The sequence below is a fragment of the Peromyscus eremicus genome, unplaced genomic scaffold, assembly GCF_949786415.1.
Source record: "Peromyscus eremicus unplaced genomic scaffold, PerEre_H2_v1 PerEre#2#unplaced_618, whole genome shotgun sequence".
Classification (NCBI taxonomy): domain Eukaryota; kingdom Metazoa; phylum Chordata; class Mammalia; order Rodentia; family Cricetidae; genus Peromyscus; species Peromyscus eremicus.
This window is the reverse complement of record NW_026734854.1, coordinates 119,559-142,445: the sequence shown is the minus strand read 5'-3', so window position 1 is coordinate 142,445 and position 22,887 is coordinate 119,559. Positions and strand designations below refer to the sequence as shown.

The following is a 22,887-nucleotide window of genomic DNA, read 5'->3' as shown; positions in this document are numbered from 1 at the left end:
GCGGGAGAAGGCAGCTGCAGCCAGAGCCACCCCCCACCCCACCCCACGAGAGGGCGGGCGCGTGCGGGACGTGTGCGTGTAGGGACCCAGCTGACCGTCCTCGCGGCCCGCCCTCCGCTCCTACAGGCGCGTGGGACCGACTCGCGGGGGCCAGGCTCTCCGAGGGGCGCGGCAGCCTAAGTGTGCGCGTGCGCGTGCAGGCGTGGCGGCCCGAGTGGGTGGGGGGGAGCAGAGAGGAGGGAGCAGCGGGGAGGACGAAAGAGAGAGAAGGGAGGTGGGAGCAGGCAGGAGGGTGGAGAGGAGAAAGAAGGGAGGAGGGAGCAAGGAGGAGGGCGCAGGAGAAGGGACCCGGGCGGCTGGAGGTGGCAGGCCCGGCCCGGTCGCTGCGCCCTCCCGGGGCGGCTCCTCCACCAGCCGGTCCCCGCCGCGCCTCCTCCAGCCCGCAGCTCGCCCGCGTCCTGCCCGCCCCGCGCCTCTGCTCCCGGGCTCCGGCCCCGGCTCCGCGCCGGGAGAGATGAGTGCGGCCGCGGCGCCCGAGCGCGGCTGGAAGAGCGAGAAAGTGGACGAGGCCCAGGCCCTGGCGCGGAGCTGCGCCGCCCGCAGACCCGACTTCCAGCCGTGCGACGGGCTGTCCATCTGTGCCACGCACAGCCACGGCAAGTGCTTCAAGCTGCACTGGTGCGACATGTCACCTGGGATGGTGTCACTGTAAGTGGAACCGCGTCGGCCTGCGGTCGCCCGCCTGCGGCCCGGCGCTGCCAGGACGACGGGAGGAAATCCCCGGGGAGCCTAGCTGCCTAGCCTTCTCTGGCCCAGGGAAGCCTGGGTCTGGTGTTCTTTGCTTTTTCTTTAATATACTTGCTTAGAGGTGGTAAAGCCGCCAGAGCGAGTGCCTAGTGGCAGGAACGTTTTCAGGGGTGGGGGTAGGCACGGACATGCCCCTTTCACTTTCTTGCCTTTTCTTTCTGGCTGCTGTTTAACAGAAAGAGCTCAGAGAAGCCCAAGTGATTCTCATTTATTCAGACCGAGAAAGAAGTATGAAGGCTGGCTGCTAAGAAGTTAAACAGTTTGTAAGAGCAAACTCCTTCGATACCCAGTTACAGCGTTTGAGCCAAGCCAGAACTAGTCTAGGCCAGGCCCTTTCTGTTTATCCTGCAAGTTTTAAATAGATTAAACTTAAGTATCCATTTAATCAGAATTCCACAATTTGATTACTTCGGCATTTAGCTTAATCTGACTGATGAATCATTTCTTTTTAGAAACATTCTACAGTCTGTTTCCACATAATCTTAGATTAGAGGGCTTTAGAGTGTTTAAGACACATTTTCCAAGTGATCTTCAATCAAACTTATTTTTCCTGTTATTCAGAAGCAAATGGCTCACAAGGAGAGATGTAATATGTAACTAATCTTTATTTGCGTTAATTGAGGATATTTGAATACCTTAGTTGAATTATGAGTTAAAGGATAGAAAGTCTTTGCTTTTTCCTTATAGACTCAGCAAACAGGGGTTTTGTTGCTGACTCCCCTGCTGATGAGGCCAAACAGGAAGTTTTTGCTTCTCATCACAACTGTGGCTTCCGAGTCGGAAGTACGGGTCTGAAGGACAGCAGTGGGATGCATTGGATGGGAGTCCTCAAGCGTCCTGTTCATACTGTGGGCTGTGGAGAAGTCAGGGTGGGCCCAGCCTTTCTTACTCAAGCACTGCCCCTTGCAGGTGGAGTTGACTCCTGGGAAGTAGCATCTGCTCAAACCGATTTCTCCTCATTGATGAGCCTGGATTCCCTACTGTCTCCCTTATCCATTCTTTCCTCTGTTCTTACATGTGCCTTATGAAATCATGTGTGCGCGCGCGCGTGTGTGTGCATGCCGTGACTCACATGTGGAGGTCAGAGGACAACTTTGTGGATCTTGGGGAATCCAACTCAGGGTGCCAGGCTTATGAGGCCAGTGTCTTCAACTCTCTGAACCATCTTGCTAGCCCACTTCTTACTAAATCTTAAATTCTTCTCAAATCGTGGTGGTCTCCACTCTAGATACGCACGTTTGAATATACGAAGGATTTCTTGCACACGTGCCCATTTTTTTTCTCTGCATCCCAGGTTTGAACTTGATGCTCACTGAAGGACTTAGTGGATAGAGATAGCCACCATTTTTCACTGAGGCCATTGCTGTGTCCTGTTTCTGAACTGCCTGCCATTCCCGGCTGTCCTTCCTCTTATAGAAAAGTAGCCCTGTTCCTAGCCATCCTGGTTGTTTTGTTCTGAACACGTGTGCTGATGTTAGGTGGAAACTACCTGAGTTGTGGTCTGGCCCGTGGGGACCAGGACTGCCGCCTGTCTAGGTGGAAACTACCTGAGTTGTGGTCTGGCCCGTGGGGACCAGGACTGCCGCCTGTCTAGGTGGAAACTACCTGAGTTGTGGTCTGGCCCGTGGGGACCAGGACTGCCGCCTGTCTAGGTGGAAACTACCTGAGTTGTGGTCTGGCCCGTGGGGACCAGGACTGCCGCCTGTCTAGGTGGAAACTACCTGAGTTGTGGTCTGGCCCGTGGGGACCAGGACTGCGGCCTGTCGTCTCTGAGGGGCCACTCTGCCTTTGCCTAGCTGCGTGATGTTAGCCCTTCTCGGATACCTCGTCACGCCAAGCTGCCGCTGCTCCCTCAAACTAAGCTTGTTGTCTGCTAATGCCGTTAAGTGAGCTTTGAAAACGGTGGCAGTTCATCCATGACGTGCCCCTCTCAAAGCTGTACGTGTGGTTTTGGAGACAAGTTCTGATACCTTAGGGATCCCCCCCCCCCCCGTTATTTTATTATATGAGAATTAGCCCATTTTCCTAAGTTACTGTGATTTCAGCCTTGGCTCTTTGATTGGGTGTGCATAGTTTTTGTGTATTTACGTGTGTGTTATTCCTCCTGTGTTCATGTCATTGTGCCTGTAGTAAGCTTCTATGCCTTTACTCTAGTTATCGATAAAGTAGTTAAGAGGGAAGGCCACAGAGTCCTGCAGCCTGCTGATAGACCTGCCCTTGAAGCTGACAGCGCTTTGTTAAGGAGCACTGTTGGGACTGTTCCATATTACCTAGATGCCTAAATGCGCTCTCCATCTTGTGTTGTGATGTCCATCTGGGTAAATGGGAGCTGGTCAACTAAATTGCTGCGGTCCCACCAACACAGGGATTTTGCTGCAGCCTCTTGATCTGTGCTTTCTATACGCAATCCTCTTAAAAAAAGGAAATTAGAATGAGCAGATAACTCAGATGGGTTCCACAATGCTTCCTGTTTTCTTTTAAGAGACCAGGGACTGATAAATAATCCAAATTTAGGAAAGGATTTCCATCGGGTATACTGATATTCGTAGTTCTTTATGATTTCTTTTCTGTGTGTAATGTTTATATCTGTACATATGTGTGTGTTTCTGTGAGTGAGTGTGTGTGTAGTGTCAGTATGTGTACATGTGTATGAGTGAGGGTATATGTAGTGTCTGTGTGTGTGTAAGTATGTGTGTATAGTGTTTATGTCTGTACACACTTGTGTGTTTATGTGTGAGTGAGGGTGTGTGTGAGGCCCTGGGTCTGTCCTCCAACTTCCCCCTTGTTTGGGTCAGAGTCTTTTGTTGTCTGCAGACTGGCTGGTCTGTGAGCTTCTGGGGACTCTTCTCTGCCCACCTCCCGTCTCAAGGTAGGAGCACTGGGGTTGCAGACACAGGTTTTCGTGCTTGGCTTTTCTGTGGGGTCTGCAGATTTGAACTTGGGTCTCCTCACTTGCGGTTCAAGCACTTTGCTCGCTTAGCCGCCCCCCAGACCTTCATCTGTTCTTCTTCATCTCTGCCAGGCCCCCACTCCTGTTCTGTGCCCCTGCACTGGCAGCGATGCAGGGGTCTCATTCATGTGCGGCTGTGGTGCCCAGAACTGCCAGGTGCTCTGTTTCTGTCCCCTCACTTGGTTGGGTATCAGTTCTTACTACCTCTTCACCAAAATAAAATTGTTCTTGAGTAGAAACAGTTAACGTGTTTGGGAACCTTGTTGTCTGTCACGATTCTTATAATCTGTTCTATGTATCTTACATATTTTCTTTTCATGAGATGTTGTAGAAACGAAATACAGATATGAATACAGCTGCATCCCACCCTTTAAGCAGCGTCTAAGGGTGTGCCCCATGAATTTTTGTAATTTCTTTAAAGTAGCACATGTATAGATGAGGACACCATTGGTTTGTTCATTGAAGCTGAGAATGCAAAATGAGAGATATCCCATCATACTTGAGAAAGAGAGAATCAGAACAATTAAGCAAGTTCAGTATATATGATGGATGTTATATATATGATGGATGTCAAAACTGTGAAGTTCATAACCATATAAAATAGAAAAAGCTGAAAATATGTACATGTTTATAGAAGACATGTAAAATATATACTCAATGGTGCATTCTTGCATAATTAGCGTGTTTGGATAATGACTAGTTTTTGAGGAATAAACTAGGACTTTTGTAAACCTTCCGACTACAGACTCTTACTGTGTTAAGAGTGTTACTTACTGTGTTACTTAACCTTTTCCTGGTAAGAATGATGTTGAGTTGAATGAATGAATGAATGAATGAATGAAGGTTTCTAAGAACAGTTTTGAGAGGAGGGGGAAGTTGTGGCTTAGCTGTAGGAGAGAGGTAGGAGAGAGTAAACCATATGAAGATATTAGAAAGTAGACTTTTGTCCTTGAGTAGACATTGGTTTAGAAGGAAGAAGAAATTAGAGATGTAGGTGGGTGAATTTGAGAGATGTTTGAGGTGAAATATATGGGTGTGAGTAGACTTGGGGTGAGGGGAAGGGATGGGAAGTTTATTGGGATCAACTTCTAGGCTTCCGTCCTTTACAGCTGGGATAAACGGAGAGCAAGTGACGTGGGTGGTCATAAAGTCCGGTTTGGATTTGTTGAGTTTATGTGGTCTTAGTTGCATACAGGGTTGGAGAACTCAGAGGGGAGGTTTGGGCCAGAGATTGTATGAACGTTTTCTGTTAACTAGAGCTTGTAGTTGGAGCCATGGGGAAGTGTGGTATCTCCAAGAGCAAGAAGACACAGGGCAAAGAATAAAGAAAACCACCCTTAGGCTCTCTCTTCAGACAAGTGTGGAGAGTCAATGCATGAGGATAAATTCTGAGATGACTAGAGAAGACAGATCTTCAAATGGAGTGCTGGACGGGCAAAGGGCGGTGAATTCTGGAAGAAGGAACAGGAAGATGTAACCAGTACTCATCAGGTTGTTCCTTAGATATTGCCAATGACACTCCTGGTTTTTTTTTTTTTTTCTGCAGAAGAGGATGAAAGATTTAGCCTTGCAATCATTACTTCAGGAATATACTAAAGTATTAGTCAAAGCAATTTCAGATAGATTCTTCAAGGCAAAAAGCCAACAGAGTCCCAGGAGCTGAGAATTAGGAAGTGACTGCTCATGTTTGTTCACTGATTACTTTGTGACGGACTAAACTGACTGTGCTGAGGATATTCTCGACAATCAATGCCATTCTGTCCATTTCAAAGTTGATAAAGAAGACCCAGTGGAGTCAAGAAGCTTTCTCACGGCATATAACTAGTTAGGACTAGAGCTTGTATCTGGATCCAGGTATGCCTGATGCTGGAATCTGACCCAGAACCAGAACAGAGAAATTTAGAGTTAATGAGCAGAACCAATAGCTCAAGTCCATTAGAGCCAACGATGGAGAAAGTGTTTTAGAAATGGGCAAGTGTCGTTTACAGTAATGAAATCCAGCAGAGTGAGAGCTGTAAAGAGGTCACTGGATTTGGAGAATAAAACTCAAGTGAAGGCTTATGAAAGAGAAAGTGATTAGAAGATGACAGGTGGGGTTGAGTGGGTGTACATGATATGATGTAGGTGCCACTAGCAGAGCTCAGAGTTGACTTCATAAAGTCACATAAGAGATGAGCTCGATTTCCTGCAGAATGCATCTCAGAAGATGTCTGTTCCTTTCGGGTTGAAAGCAGTCGGAGTGGGACTTAATGTCACCTAAGATGATATTAGCATATCTAAAGAAAGACTGTCTCTGGAGAAGATGGAAGAATGGAGACAGAGGCAGGGCTGGAGGTGATTTTCAGGACTGTTTAGGGGAGACTGTATGCTACCTAAAGGGTGGGAAGCAGCCTGGTCTTCAGGCATTTGGATATAATCGAATCCCTGTTGGTCAATGTCCTATACAGAGGTAAATTGCTGATTAGAGAATTTAGCTGTTAGAACTTCAGAGCAAATGAACTTTGTCCGTAGGTTAGCACTGTAGTTTTGTGTTATTCTAGTGTTCTCTTTCCCCACATCCATACTATGAACGCTAGGAACCTCATACTTTCTGTTTTTCCTGGCAGTCCCTGGTTTCTTCTTCTGAAGGATAGCTCTGTCATACCCATAATTGGGGCTACAGGGAATATATTCACTGCGGTGACAGTGAAACGCGTAGCCGGAGGGGAAGAGGGTAGTTAGGTAGAACAGTCAACTTCTACCCTTTATTTCTCCATAAGACTGAAGGTCCTGCTTGACCTTGACTGGTAGTTGAAGAGGAGAGCTCAGGTCTTGGGTAGGAGATGTGGACTAATGTTCTGGGTAAGTCTGTTGAGAGATGTCAGAGCTGGAGAAGGCCGATAGGTATCCTCACATTAGACTGGTGCTCAGGAATGTGTCCACCTCCCCAACAGCATAAAACAGAATGCTTGTCTACACACGCTGAAGTCTTTCTGTTTGAGTGTTAACTCACCCGCTGCCAACAGCTCACACTGAGCAGTGCTGAGAACAGTAATGTAAGCATACATATTTAGTAGGTAGTTTGATACCATGTCCATTCAGGAAAACAACAGAAGTAGGTTCTTCATTGGGGCCTGTGACCTCAGGACCTCTGACCAGGTTTAGAATGTATTGCTGTGATAAAATACCATGACAAAAGTGTGGCGGTTTTTTGTTTGTGTGTTTGTTTTGTTTTGTTTGTTTGTTTCTTGGTTTTTCGAGACAGGGTTTCTCTGTGTATTTTTGGTGCCTGTCCTGGATCTCACTGTGTAGACCAGGCTGGCCTCGAACTCACAGAGATCTGTCTGCCTCTGCCTCCCGAGTGCTGAGATTAAAGGCATGAGCCACCACCTCCCAGCGGTGTGGCGGTTTGAATGAAATGTCACCCATAAGTCTCAGGCATTTGAAGACTTCATCCCCAGTTGGTGGCTGTCTGGGGAGGATTCAGTGTGACCTTGCTGGAGGAAGGGCCACTGGAGCCTGGACTTTGAATTAGCTCTCGCTACTTCCTGTTTGTGGTTTGAGATGTGATCTCTGAGCTGTTCCTGCCGCCATGCCTCTGCTCAACCATCAGATACTCTAACCCTCTGGAACCATATGTCCAATTAACCGCTTTATTTTATAAGTTGCTGTGGTCATGGAGCTTTATTACAGCAACAGAAAATAACACAAAAAGTACCCAAAGACAGGAAGAATTTATTTTAGCTCACAGTTCAAGGCGTAGTGCATCGCATCATGGCAGGGAAGTCAGAGAAGCAGGGAGCTGGAACAGCTGTTCACATTCCATCTAAAGTAAGGAGAAAAGAGCAAAGAATGCATGTTGTGTTCAACTCTCTTTCTCAATTTTATATAGTCCAGAATCTGCTGTCCTAACAATGACCCCACTCACAGTTAAGGTGGGTCTTCCTACATCTATTAACGTAACTAAAATAGTCCCCAGTGGGCATGCCCAGAGGTCCATCTCCCAGATGACGCCATATTCTGCCATGTTGAAAATTAACCATCACACAGTACCAGGTATGCGTTCCCTCCCATGGTCCTCTAATTCAGTCATGATGTGGTTGGTTACGCCACAGCAGTCATGCCATTATTGTATGAGTGGCATGTCCTGCCTGGCAGGCCAGTATTTTAATGCCAGGGTTTCACAGCTGGGTAAGACTGTTGATGACTTTTCTCTGCCAGCAGCCTGCATGGCATTATGAGAGCTATCTAGCATGAATGAAGCTTCCATCTCATTTCCAGTGTGATTTTTCTATGTCCTGTAACCAAGATGTGTGGTGTCTTCAGCAATATGGCCTTACCATCAAGTTCTTAAGGGCAACCAAGAGCATTGGCAATAACCTGTATTGTTTTGGGGACCTCTTGGGCCTCCATGACCAATACTCTATAGGGAAGTGTCTTACACCTAGAGCTGGTATACATGGCTTTTGGGAGAAACATTATCTACCCATGCAGGATATGTCTATTCAAACTTTTTTTTGTTTTTTTGTTTTTCAAGACAGGGTCTCTCTGTGTAGTTTTGTAGACCAGGCTGGCCTCAAACTCACAAAGATCCTCCTGCCTCTGCCTCCAAAGTGCTGGCATCAAAGGTGTGCGCCACCACTGCCTGGCTAACATTTTTTTTTTTTTTTTGGTTTTTCGAGATAGGGTTTCCCTGTGTAGCTTTGTGCCTTTCCTGGAACTCACTTGGTAGCCCAGGCTGGCTTCGAACTCACAGAGATCCGCCAGGCTCTGCCTCCCGAGTGCTGGGATTAAAGGCGTGCGCCACCACCGTCCAGCACAATTTTTTTTTTAAAGTTGTAATTTTTGTTTGTGTTTTAGATAGGATCTCACTATATAACTGTGGCTGCCCTGGAACTCCCTATGTAGAACAGGCTGGCCTCAAACTGACCACAATTGGTCTTTTTTTTTTTTTTTTTTTGTTTTTTGAGACAGGGTTTCTCTGTGTAGCTTTGCGCCTTTTCCTGGAACTCACTTGGTAGCCCAGGCTGGCCTCGAACTCACAGAGATCCGCCTGGCTGTGCCTCCCGAGTGCTGGGATTAAAGGCGTGCGCCACCACCGCCCAGCTACAATTGGTCTTAAATTGTATTCTTGAGTTAGTTTACAAAATAGGTTCCTAGGCGAGTTTTTCCGCATGTCCTTATTTCGGCCAGCTCTCTCACCCTCTCCTCTTCCACCACTCCATGTCTGTAGCCACTGAATCATTTCCTCTGCCTGTGTTCCTCCCCGGTGCCTTCATAGCACGTGTTCTACTCCCCTCTCCCCTGAGGCCTCCTCCCCTAGCCCCAACAGTGGTCCCTTTCTAACTTCCTGGCCTCTAGTCACTCCAGGGTAAACACACACATCTAAAATTTGAAAGCTAGGATCCGCTAATGAGTGAAAACATGGAGTTTGTCTTTCTGAGCTTGGTTACCTCAGTCAGGGTAATATTTTTCAGTTCCATCCATTTGCCTGCAGATTTCCTAATTTGGTTTTATGTACCACTTATTCATTACCCACTCGTCAGTTGGTGACATCTAGTTTGATTCCATTTCACATCTATTTTGAGCAGAGCAGCAACGAACATAGATGTGAAAGTGTCTCTGTAGTAGGAAGTGAAATCCTTTGGGCACATTCTCAGGAGTGATTTAGCTGAGTCGTATGGTAGTTCTATTTTTAGCTTTTGAGAAACTTCCACACTGATTTCCATAGTGGCTACACAAGTTTGCATCCCTGCCAACAGTGAATAAGGATTCCCCTTTCTCCACACCCTTCCAGCATTTGTTATCATTTTATTTCTTTTTTCAATTTAAAACGCTTTTAGGAAATACATAAATACTGTATTTACATAATTTTCACTTCTTCCTTTTCCAACTCCGCCTCCTCTCATGTCCCTTACTCCATCCTCTATAATTACACACACCAAACCAAACAAACCAGCAAAATAGCACCCCGAATCTACTGAGTCCGTGTAGTGGTGTTCTCATGGGATGACCAGTTGAGATCGGATAATCCATTAGTTGGTTTGTACCTAAAGAAGATTGCTTCTTCCTCTCTCAGAAGCCATTGCCTGTAGCTCCTTGGCTAGGGGTGAGGCCCTTTGAAATATCCCCTGTCTGCATTGACATGTCGACTGGTCTGTTATTGTGCTGGTCTTGTTTAGGAAACGGTATTGTTGAGATTTCATGGGTGCAGAATCCCTGCCACGTCTGCAAGACACTGCGTAGCCTTTAGGCATCCTGGTCCTGTGGCTCCCATAACCTCTCTTTCCCTTCTTCTGGGATGTTCCCTGAGCCTTAGAGGTAGGGATTGCATTGTAGACGGTCCACAGGACACCCCATTGTCACCTGATCTCTACATTTTGACCAGTTGTATATTTCTGTCGTGGTCTCTGTCCACTGCAAAAACAGGCTTCTTTGATGAGGGGTGAGATCTATAGACATCTGTAGGTGTAAGGGTAAGTACTTACAATACAGCTGTACATCATATTGGCTTATGGAAATGACAGTAGTGGTGTCTCCTCTAGGGTCTATAACGTCTACAGCAGTGGCCAGTTGAGTAGGTGTACAGTCCTAGACATGAGTTACCTGCTGTCCAGCAGGCCTTAAGTCCAGCTAGTCAGCTGTTTGTCACTTCCAAGATAGATGTGCCACTATGACATTATCGTACGGTTTCTATTGCTGTGAAGAGACACCATGACCACAGCCACTCTTATTAAGGAAAACATTTCATTGAGGTGGCAGCTTACAGTTTCAGAGGTTTAGCCCTGTGATGCATGCAGGCATATCTTGATCAGAAGGCAACTTAGGAAGCTGACTGTGACTGGGCGTGGTTTGAGTATATATGAGACCTCAAAGCCCGCCTCCACAGTGACACACTTCCTCCAACAAGGCCATACTCACTTCAACAAGGCCACACTTCCTAGTAGTGCCACTCCCTTTGGGGTCCATTTTCTTTCAAACCACCACAGGCATCATTAAGGACATCTTGCCAAACTGGTTATTGTTGTGGTTTATAGGCTTTACAGCTTGGGAGGACTACTGATTACCCATTAGCAGCTTGTATGGAACCTCTGTGAGTTCCTATGTGCATCGGTCTGGTGTATTTAGAAGACCTTGTTTCCTTGGTGTCCTCCAACTCCCTGGCTCTTAAAGCCTTTCTTTCTACCTTCTCTTCCACAGAGTTCTTTGAGCCCTGAGGGGAGGAATTTGATGGAGATATTCCATTTAGGGCTGAGTGTTCAAAGGTCTCTCACTGTATAATGTCTGGCTGTGAGTCTCTGTATTTGTTTCTGTCTACTGCAGGAGGAAGCTTCTCTGATGGTGGCTGAGCAAGGCACTGATCATGTTTGTCTTTCTGGTCTGGGTTACCTCACTCAGGGTCATTTTGGTTTTTTTTTAGTTCCATCCATTACTTGTTAATTTTATTAAAAACAAACCAAACCAAACAATAACAAAAAAACCACTGGAGTAATATAGTCCATTGCAGAAATATCCCACATTGTCTTTATTCATTCATCTGTTAGAGGACATCTAGGTTGTTTCCAGTTTCTAGATATTATGAGTAGAGGAGCAAAGAACATGATTGAGCAAGTGTCTCTGTGGTAGGATGAAGCATCCTTTACGTGCCTGAGTGTGGTGTGGCTGGATCTTGAGGTAGATCAGTTCCCATCTTCTTGAGGAACTCCCATACTGATGTCCATGGTGGCTGTCCCAGTTTACACTCCACCAGCCGTGGAGGAGTGTTCTCCTTACTCCACATTGTCGCCAGCATGAGCTGTCACTATTGTTACTCATCTTGGCCATTTTGACAGGTATAAAATGAAATCTCAAAGTAGTTTGATTTGCATTTCCCTGATGACTAGGGATGTTGAACATTTCTTTAAATGCTTCTCAGCCATTTGAGTTTCCTCTTTTTGAGAATTATCTGTTTAGCTCTGTACCCCAATTTAATTGGGTTATTTGTCTTCTTGATATCCAGATTTTTGAGTTCTTTATATATTTTGGATATTAGACCTCCTCCAGATGTGTTCTTGGTGAAAATCTTTTCCAATTGTTTAGGCTGCCACTTTGTCCAAATGATGGTGTCCCATGCCATGCAGAAGCTTTTCAGTTTCATGAGGTCCTGTTTATTAATTGATATTAGTGTCTGTGCCAATGGTGTTCTGTTCAGAAAGTCTTTTCCTGTGCCAGTGAGCTCAAGGCTGTTTCCAACCACTTTCTCTTCTATCAGGTTCAGTGTATCTGGTTTTGTTTGTTTGTTTGTTTTTGTTTTGTTTTGTTTGTTTGTTTTTTCGAGACAGGGTAGTTTGGGTGCCTGTCCTGGATCTCGTTCTGTAGACCAGGCTGGCCTTGAACTCACAGAGATCCATCTGCCTCTGACTCTGGAGTGCTAGGATTAAAGGCGTGTAACACCACTACCTGTCTTTTTCCTGCTTTTTAAATAAAGGTCATTTAAATTGAAACCAGGGCCTCATAAATACTAGGCAAGACCTCTCCCAGGGAGCCATACCTTCATGCCCTAAGGTCATTTTTTTAATATAAAAGTGATTTTTTTGTTTTTTTGTTTTTGTTTTTCGAGACTGGGTTTCTCTGTGTTGTTTTGGTGCCTGTCCTGAATCTTGCTCTGTAGACCAGGCTGGCCTCGAACTCACAGAGATCCATCTGGCTCTGCCTCCTGAGTGCTGGGATTAAAGGCGTGCTCCACCACTGCCTGGCGTGAATTATTTTTTTAAAGTGATGTTTACTTAGAATGTAGAAAAGTTTCCTATTGTGCCACTGCTTAGACATTCCCATTTGGTGCTTTCTTCTTCTCCTCCTCCTCCTCCTCCTCCTCCTCCTCCTCCTCCTCCTCTTCTTCTTCTTCCTTCTTTCTCCCTTCATCCTTCTTCCTTCTTCCTTCTTTCTTTCTTCTTCTGCTATTTTTTTATTATTGTCCCTGTAGTATATGATTCTATATTCAGCTTTAGTTTTTCTAACTTGTAAGTGCATATGTATGCACGTGTAATCACACATAAAGTATGTATATAAGCTGGTGTGGGACACTTATAATCCCAGAACTGGGGAGGCTGAGGCAGAAGAAGCTCTTGATGATAGCAGCTTAGGCTGTTTAGCAAGACCCTTCTCAAGCAAACAAACAAAATAAAAGAAAACCTTTGTCAAACATGGCAACACATACCTTATAATCCCAGCACTGGAGGTATAGGCGGGAAGATTAGGATAAGAAAGCCTTCTTGGCTAAAACTAAATCCCATTGTGCTTCAGAAATTTATACATGACATAAAATGGTCAAGCTGATTGATAGACATGTGCATCCTATTTTATGTGATGACACCTAAAGGCTGTCATGCTGTGATATTGTGCACAGAAGTGTGTAATACTGTTGTTTGTGGGATTCTTTTCAGCACCAGATGCCTCTCTTCCGGAAGAAGATGGTGTGGGAAATCCTCCACCAGCAGTTGCTGTGACAATGCCCTGCCCTGGGCCTTCTAGCTGCTGGTGGTTCTTTCATGGATGTTTCTATATACCTCATGCATTATGGGTTAAAAGTCCCCGTATCATTTCTGTTCTCTCACAGGTACTGAGCTATCAAGAGTGCATGAAGGCCTCTCCACAGTAGCCCTGACTTGAGGTGTGGAGGGGCTGCTTGCAGCCCTGTGTGTAAGGCTGTGCCTGCCCAGAGCCCTGGACTGTTCACCCCATACAAGAACAAATGCTCATTAATATTTTTTTGTGTTAAAGAGTTATTTCCATATGAATGTGGGAAATGCAGGATTTGTTCTATGAATTGTTGTTTTCTGTATATTTGTTCACATGTATTCATTCACTCACTCATTTGCAAACATTGGGCAGTGCCCTTTTCTCATTGCTCTTTTATAATTAACTATAAATCATTTGTTTGAACTATTTATTTCTGAAAAGAATGTAATCTAACTGCCACTCCCTGCTGCAGAGGGACCTCAGCAGGGGGAGGAAGGGAGTGTTGACTAGCTTCTCTAGTGCTGGAGTAGGAACTGCCCACATGAAGTTAACGTTCTCCCTTTAGAGGCTTGAAAATGCCAGAAGAAATGACGATGCTGTGTTGTAGGGATCTAGCTGCCTCTTAGAGAGTCTGCCGCTATGACACGGGCACAGTTCATGGAAATGTGGCCAAGGACCTCAGTCTCTGCGTCCTCAGAGCAGTGCGTGCTCATCTTAGAGACTTTCTTTTTTAGAACTGAAGTAGCTTGGCTTCCTCTCGAAACTGGATTCAAAGTGACTGTGACCATAAATGTTTCATCCTAGGTGTGGTTGAGTATGACCCTCACAGTGGTAGAGGGCTGGCCTGAGTTGTCTGTTTCAGAGGATGCTCCTCAATTTAAGCCTATTTTTCCTCAGAGTTTTTTTTTTTTTAAATATATAAATATATATAAAGCTGAAATTAAGTTCTTGGCTCATTAGCATGCCCTACTCCAGTCCCACTGAGCCTCCGGAGAGAGATTTAGTACGTGGCTCTGAGGTCATCTTTTACAGTCATCTATTTTGCATATGAAAGTTTGTATTTAACTTTTTTGTTCATTAAAAATCTTACAGATGTGGTTATGCATTTTTTTTTCAAAGATTTATTTATTTATTATGTATACAGCATGTATGACTGCAGGCCAGAAGAGGGCACCAGATCTCATTACAGATGGCTGTGAGCCACCATGTGGTTGCTGGGAATTGAACTCAGGACCTCTGGAAGAGCAGTCAGTGCTCTTAACCTCTGAGCCATCTCTCCAGCCCCTGGTTATGCATTTTTAATTTCAGAAAGTTGGTCAGAGCTTATTTTACAAGATCTAGTGCCTAGTGTTGCTTTTATCATGTAATAAAAGACTGTCTGGCAGAACCTAGAATATGCTGATAATTTCTCCTCTTTTGTCGGCTTCAACTTTCCAAACTTGTTCTGGAAACAAACAAAAAGAAGAGATAAACTTAGAAAAGCTGCACTCATGTTAGATACAGATGCACATATCTGCTCTTGAGAATCCTGGGCAAGCTGCTCAGAGGTTATAGCTGTTGAAACCTGTTTTTTCTGAGACTTGAAGTGGCCTTGGTATGGAAACTGGGCCTGTGATGTGGGCCCAAATGACTGAGCCTACCCAGCGTGACCTGGGGGCCTGGCCAGACCTGAGAGCATATGGTCCAGTGATTCAGGGGTGAACTGTTTGTGCTTCTTCCTCCACAAGGACAGACTGTGTACAGAGATCCCTTCCTTTAGCCTAGACCCTTTTCCTGGCCTCCCTAGGAACTGTGCCAGTGATGCTGGGATCTGGCAGCTGGTACAACCAAAGGAGCTCAGAAGTTGACTGTGTCTACACTGCTGAAAATTGGATGCTAGAATTCTACCTGAGAGTTTATGGCTCAGACCTACCAAGATGGCTGCCTTACCTGAATTTAATCCCCTGCACCCACCATGGAAGGAAAAACTGACTCCCCAAATAGTCCTCTAACCTGCACACTGGCACACACCAACAGGTGCACCATAGTAGTAACAAGTAGATTTTAAAAGGAATTAAGGGCCTTGGATAAGGTTTGTTTCTGTTGGCTTTGTTCTCTTGGATGGTGATTTGTTCTCCACTCAGGTGAGTGGTACTGTGGTTGATGTGGTATTTGAGGGACATCCTCTGAGCTTACCACCAATGTTTGCTCTTGAGAGCTATTCTTAATTCAGAACACGAAGCTAGAGAGAATTCACTCTCAGTCTCAGCCCAGCACCCATGTCATAAGCTGGGCAGCTACTCACATCTGCAATCCCAGTTCTGAGGGAATAGAGGCAGGAGGACCAGACCCTGAGGAACAGGAGGAGTGATGGAGGACACTGACCCCTCTTCCGGCCGCCTCCTGTGCACATCTGCAGGCAGTGCACACACCACACTCATGCAGACACACAGTAAGTCTTTACAGAACAGCAAAGTAGGGGTACAGATGTGAAGCTACAGGTGCACTACTCTGCCTGAATTCTGGGATCCAGGCTAAGGCACCACAGCCCATGGTTCTTGAGGCACTGATACGTCTCCCTTGGTGTGAGGACATGTGTGGGTAATAGAATTGTTACAGTCAAACAGATTATGAAATAAAAATAGGTGATAAAAACAGCTATTGGTGTAACTAGTGAGACAGCAAAATTAAAGCCAGTGATTTGTGTGTGTGTGAAATTTCAATTTTGGGACCTGAAAAAGTGTTGCATTGTTCTGTTTAGCCCACAGTCTCTGAAAATGAGTAAATTTTAAGAAATTCATAGTGTTGGTGACTTCTCTTTCTGCAGTCGACTGCTTTACGCTTGTGCTTTACCTGGAGTTGGGGTGGAGGAAAGCTGTCCAACCACCCCTGCAGATTTTGTATCCTACCCAAGTTGATTAAGGCTCTTAGAACCCCTACTCCTTCTCTCCCGAGTCTTGGACACAACTTGGGGACTGCTGAGGGGATGCTGGGTGTTCACCTACACCGAGAAGATGCACATGATGCTGGGGCCTTGTGTGGGTGTGGGGAGTCTTCCTGAAGATACAGTAAACCCCAAATACATAAACAACATAAAATACTGTAGTCACCCTGTAGCACAAATCTTAAAAGTTCTTATTAATAAACAAATCCAGAGCCAGGTAGGAATGCTGAATGATCAGAGAAACAGAACAAGCCACAGCTACCTCACCTTGCCAATTCCTCAGCAGATCCTGTTTCCTCAGGCTGGAAGCCTCCAAGTCTTCATCCAAAATGAATCTCAGCTGAACTGCTGCTCAAAAGCCTAAAAGCTTAACCAGGCTAGTTCCTGGTCCTCACACCTTATATACCTTTCTGCTTCCTGCCATCACTTCCTAAGATTAAAGGCGTGAGTCACCATGCTTGGCCGTTTCCAGTGTGGCTTTGAACTCACAGAGATCCAGATGGATCTTTGCCTCTAGAATGCTGGGATTAAAGGCATGTGCCACCAGTGCCTAACCTCTATGTTTAATATTATGGCTGTTCTGTTCTCTGACCCCCAGATAAGTTTATTGGGTTGCACAATATATCAACCACCGTCAACCACATTTAAATGGCTTTGTGAGCTAATTTTGAGAAGACCTCCATATCAAATAAGTTTTTAGAATTTATTTGTAAGGTAGAGATACAGCTGGCTTGCTAACTTACTGTTTTAATTATTTAATATACACAGGGATAGCCAGGTGGCGGTGGCGCACGCCTTTCATCCCAACACTCGGGAGGCAGAGCCAGGAGGATCTCTGAGTTTGAGGCCAGCCTGGTCTACACAGCAAGATCCAGGACAGACACCAAAATTACACAGAGAAACCTTGTCTACAAAAACAAGAACAAGAACAACAACAACAACAAAAGCCCCCCAAAAAAACCAAAACCCCATACACGCATGTGATTTTGGGTGTGTTGGAATAGATAATAATTTTATCTATTTACAAGGAAATTATTAAGTGGCTTTTTAGATTTTGTATTTAAACTCATATTTTATCTTATAATCAATATATAACGCATGTACACAATTATTTTGTGAAATAAATGTTTGCTTTTTTGGGCTGGAGAGAGGGCTCAGCAGTTAAGAGCCCTTGCTGTTTTTGTAGAGGACCATAAATTTTAATCCCAGCATCCACACTGGACAGCTAAGAATGGCCTATAATTCTGACTCCAGGGAATCCACCACCCTTTCTGGGCCCTGCACACTCGTACATGGTATACACTCACATAGACAAACACACAGTCCGACCAGCTCGAGAGATGGCTCAGTTGTTAAAGAGCACTTGCTTCAAGCCTCAGGGGATCCAGTGCTCTCTTCTGGCCTCTTTTGGCACCCGTACTCACATGCACAAACCCCACACAGATAATTAAAAATAAAAATTTTGAGAAAGGGCCCCACCTGTCCTAAATATATAAATCAGGCTGGCCTGGAATCCACAGAGGTCTGCCCACCTCTTCCTCACCAGTGCTGGGATTAAAAGTATGCACCAGTATGTCTAGCTCTAAATTTTCTTTTTCATTTCAAAGTGCTGCAGGCAAATCCAGGGGCTTTGGTGTGCTGGGCAAGTTTGCTATCACAGAATAGACTCCCCAGCCATAGTTGAAAACACTGCTCTTAATGACTTGAAAGCAAAATGAAAGGTTTTTAAAGACAGGAAATGGGCAAAGAGGGAGGAAGGGAAGGAGGTGAAAGAGAGGCACAAGCTGATTCAAAATGATCCATCTAAACCTAGGCAAACAGGCTAGAAGCTTCCAGATCCTTAATGGAAATCTGTAGGGTAATCACTGGTTTGTACATTGGCATTTCCAGTAGAAGTCCTGTTACTTCTCTACATAGGTGATAAGACAGGGAATCTGGGATTGACAGGATGGCCCAACAAGCAGCTGAGTTCACTCCCTAGAACCTGTGGGGGAAGGAGAGAACCACCATCCAAAAGCTGTCCTCTGACCTCCGTATGCAACACCAACACACACACACACACACACACACACCCCACAAACAAATTCAGATTTAGAAACAAAAAGGAGTCTGGCTGAGTCGATGTGAGAAGTGTGTCTTCTTTCTGAACATGCATAGCCAACATGAAGGTTTTACATTAACAAATTATGTCTTTGTTTTTATTTTGTTTTGAGAAAGGTCTCTGTAACTCAGGCTGGCCTGGAACTCACTTTAAAGCCCAGACTGTTCTCAAACCTACTGCCTCCTGAGTGCTGGGATTACAGGCATGCACAACTACGCCTAGCTAAATGTCTTAGCCTAGCATCTTTCAAATGTAGATATTGAGTCCTTGTCTCCAAGACTCCTATGGAACTGTTTACATGAAACTGTTAGAACTACAGAGTTCTTGAGGGCATGTGATTCAAATATATAAAGAAAAGTTCTACACCCCTGCTGTAAACACCCCCCCCACACACACACACTACATGTCATATGTCAAACATGTTACACATATGGCAGTCATAAAGTGTGATTCCTAAGTATCTGACACCTTTTATAATCTCATTTAATAATGTCAATAAAAAGTACTTATGGTAGAAAAATACTGATAGCAGGTAAAGAATAAAAATTCTGGCCACCTACCACCCCACTCCATATCCAGACTTCCCACATCTTCCAGGGTCCCACAGCCAGTCCCACCACCATCTCCTCTTCTGAAGTCAACCTCTAGATGTCCACTAAGACCTGCCCTACCTACATCCATCCATAAGACCCTTTGCCCTGCCTGCACCACCCCACATCATACATCAATCCATACATAGTAGGCAATTTCACTGGCCCACTTTCTCCAGTAGATCACCTGGACAAAAAAATAAATATCTGAATTAATTGACGTCATACATTAAATGGACTTCACATATCTACAGACTAGTCTATCCAAACACCAAAGAATATGCATTCTACTAAACAGCACATGGAAGCTTTTCTAAAAATAGGCCACATCCTGGGACACAAATGATTACAAATTCAAAAAGATTGAAATAACTTCTTGTATCCTATCTGACCACAATGCAATAAAACTTAAAATTGATACTGGGCAGTGGTGGTCCATGCCTCTAATGCCAGCATTTGGGAGGCAGAGACAAGTTTGAAGCCAGCTTGGTCTACAAAGTGAGTTCTAGGACAGTCAGGGCTGTTACATACATACCCTGTCTCAAAAAACAAAACAAGAAAAAAACAAAAAGTCCAGGACCAGATAGATTCACAGCAGAATTCTAGACATTCAAAGAAGATCTTAAACCATTCAAAAGAGTGCTCCAAACTCCTCCTATGAAGCCAGATAACTCTGATACCTAAACCAGGTAAAGGCAAAACACAAAAAGAAAACTACAGGCCAATATTCCTGATGAACATAGACTCAAAAATAATAAATACTTGCAAACAGAATACAGACATAACATCAAAAAGATTATCCACCAAATTGGAATTATCCCTGAAAAGCAGGGATGGTTCAACACATGCAAGTTGATAAATGAATGACATAAATGGACTTAAAAGCAAAAATCTCATGATCATCTCAATAGATGCAGAAAAAATACTTGACAGAATCCAACATTCATGATAAAAGTACTAGAGAATAGAAGGCTAGAGGGAGTAAAAGCTATATACAAGTAACCCACAGTCAACATCTTTCCTGATGGAGAAAAGCTTGAAGCAATCCCACTGAAGTCAGGAACAAGACAGGTCTCCTATCCCGACTCCTTCTCAACGCTGTGCTTGAAGCACTAGCTGCAGCAATAAGGCACGAGAAGGAAATTAAAGGGACACAAATAGGGAAAGAAGAAGTCAAACTATCGCTGTTTGCAGATGACACACTATACACGAGAGATCCCCAAAATCCTACCAGAAAACTTCTGGAGACAATGAACACAGCAATGTGGCAGGATACAGAATCAATTTGCACAAATCAATAGCTTTTCTATTGGTATTCTATACCAACAACACATATACAGAGAAGGTGGTTATAGACACACACTCATCCACAATAGCCTCAAAGAAAATACAGTATCTAGGGGTACACCTAACCAAGGAAGGGAGGGACCTCCACATGAAAAAAGAGATAGAGACACAAGAAAATGGAAAGACACCCCATGACTGTGGGTTAGTAGAATTAACATTGTGAAAATGACCATTCTACCAAAAGCCATTTATAGGTTCAATCCCAATCAAAATCTGTACCTCATTCTTCACAGAAATAGAAAAGGGTATCCTAAAGTTCATATGAAACCACGAAAGACTATGAATAGACATAACAATTCTTGGCAAAAAGAATAATTAATGCTAGAGGAATTACAATTCCAGATCATAAGATATATTACAGAGACATAGTAATAAAAACAATGTGTATTGGCAAAAAACAGACATGCAGACCAAAGGAACAAAATTAAAGATCCAAACATGAGCACACATAACTTCAGCCATTTAATATTTGATGAAGACTCAAAAACAACAACAAAACAAACAAATAACCTTGGAAACAAGAAAGCATCTTCAACAAATGGTGCTGGGAAAATGATGTCCACATGTAGTATACATTAGATCTGTGTCTATCACCTTGCACAAAAACAAACTCCCAATGGATCAAAGACCTTAACCTGAAACCTGAAACTGCTAGAAGAAAACAGTAGTACCCTAATGATACAGGTGTAGGAAAGGACTTTCTGAACAGGACTCTATTTGTCCAAGGATGAAGGCCAGCAATTGACAAGTGGGACTCCATGAAACCACAAAAGCTTCTGGTTTTTATTGTTTGGAAACAAGTCCTACAATAGATGAATGGATAATGAAAATGTGGCACATACACACTGGGAATACAAATCAGCTGCAAAGAAAGATGAAGTAACTTTGTGGGTAAACAGATGGAAGTAGAAAAGGTCAAATTGAGAGAGGTTACCCAGACCCAGAACGACATGCACCATATGGTCTCTTATTGAAGGTTCCTGGCTCCAAATCTTCAGATGTGAATACGTAGCCTATAGGAACTACAGAAACAAGGAAAGTAAAACAGAACCATTGTCAAGATAGGGAGGTAGGAGAACAATGGAAAGGGAAATGGGAGCAGGGAATCCCTAGGGTGGGAGAGGAGAGTAAATACAGAGGAGGGTGAAAGGAGGGTAAAGGGGAATAGCAGGATGCAAGTGATTTGATGGGGAAATGGAAAAGACAGGTTCTTCAGGGACTGAAGAGGGAGGTATATACAGAAGGAGGAGAGAGGTGGGTCAAATAACAATAAGGACATCTAGCCACATGGTGGTGGTGCACACCTTTAATCTCAGCATTCAGGAGGCAGAGGCAGGTAGATTTCTGTGAGTTCAGGACCAGTCTGGTCTACAGAGCTAGTTCCAGGACAGCCAGAGCTACACAGAGAAACCCTGTCTTCAAAAACAACAACAAAAAACCAACAAGGACATATGAAAAAGCTACAAGGAATCATACTATTATTTACAAAAAAATCCATAATACAAGAAATTGCGTGTATAAATATACATATATATATTTTAATGAACCTTTCTCATCTGGACTTTTTGTGCTCCCTCAAAGAGCCAAAGATCACCTAACAAAAACCCCAATAGCATACAGGAAAAGTTCTCTTCTGAGTTGTTGTCTAGGGCTGTCTAAGAGACTCCCAAAACATAGCCAGTTGCAATTTCCCTTGGCTACTCCTCAGAGGTGGAAGATAAGTCCCTATTGTTGAAGACACCAGGTACTGCAGAAACAGGGCCCAGAGGCCCAAGAGCTGGGACAGATTCGCAAAGTCCCCTCCCTGATGACTAGCTTTCATGGTATCTGGTCACTATGCAAGCTTCCAAGGGAGGGAGACAACCAACAGTCCTACCCAGCTATGACACCTGTGAGCCACATCAATGACCATCATGGCAGGATAACCCTAAAGATACAGTAATGGCACACATACCTTGGTGGTAACCAGTAGCTCTCTGATTGGACTTGACAAGTTCAACAAGAGGGAAACCATGCCTGGCACTGGAAACCTAGCTAGCTAATCAGTGCTAGTGAAGTCATGGTTATTGGAAGAGAGTCTACAAACACTAATTTACTAAACTAGCATGATCTCTATCAAAAGCCTATAATCATTTGTCCTTATACCCACAGATCAGTGTATTTTTCACCTTCATCAAGAAAACTTCTCTTCACAACACAAGGAGACTATTAGAGAAATTCACAAGCAATAAAAATGCAGAATTATAGAGCTCAGTCCCAGTGGATGCGTCTACAAAACATTCCTGCACGTAAGGCTCCGGGAACATTGTGGAAGAGGAAGTGGAAAGTTGTAAGAGCCAGAGGATCAGGGAGTTTGCTGTGGGACTGTGTCTCCTAGTCATGTCTGGCCAGCATGACTGTCCGAACGTGAGCTGAACAAGGATGACACCAACGGACATGACAATCTAGATAGAGAACCCACGAGGCCGCAACCCTACAGAGAACTATACAGGTAACTGAGGATGGCTAGAAATGGGAGGCGGCCTTCGAAGAGAAGTGCATACCAACTGATTCAGCGCCCAATGGTCAGCCCTGAAACTATACACACAGGTAGCATTATATGGACCGAACAGACTCTACTTAGGAATGCATATGTATATCCATATCCATATATGCACACAAATAACAATTAGTAAAAAAAAAAAAACCGGAC

The 22,887-nt window shown here is 44.4% G+C and overlaps 1 protein-coding gene across 1 annotated transcript; it reads left to right on the top strand.

The window, feature by feature from the left end:
• The first annotated feature begins 298 nt into the window (after positions 1–298).
• On the top strand, positions 299–22,673 carry LOC131901894 (UPF0524 protein C3orf70 homolog). Its single transcript, XM_059252962.1, has 2 exons — positions 299–708; positions 22,347–22,673. Exons 1-2 carry the CDS (start codon positions 515–517, stop codon positions 22,405–22,407), a joined length of 255 nt encoding a protein of 84 aa, XP_059108945.1. The 5' UTR covers positions 299–514; the 3' UTR covers positions 22,408–22,673.
• Positions 22,674–22,887: the final 214 nt, after the last annotated feature.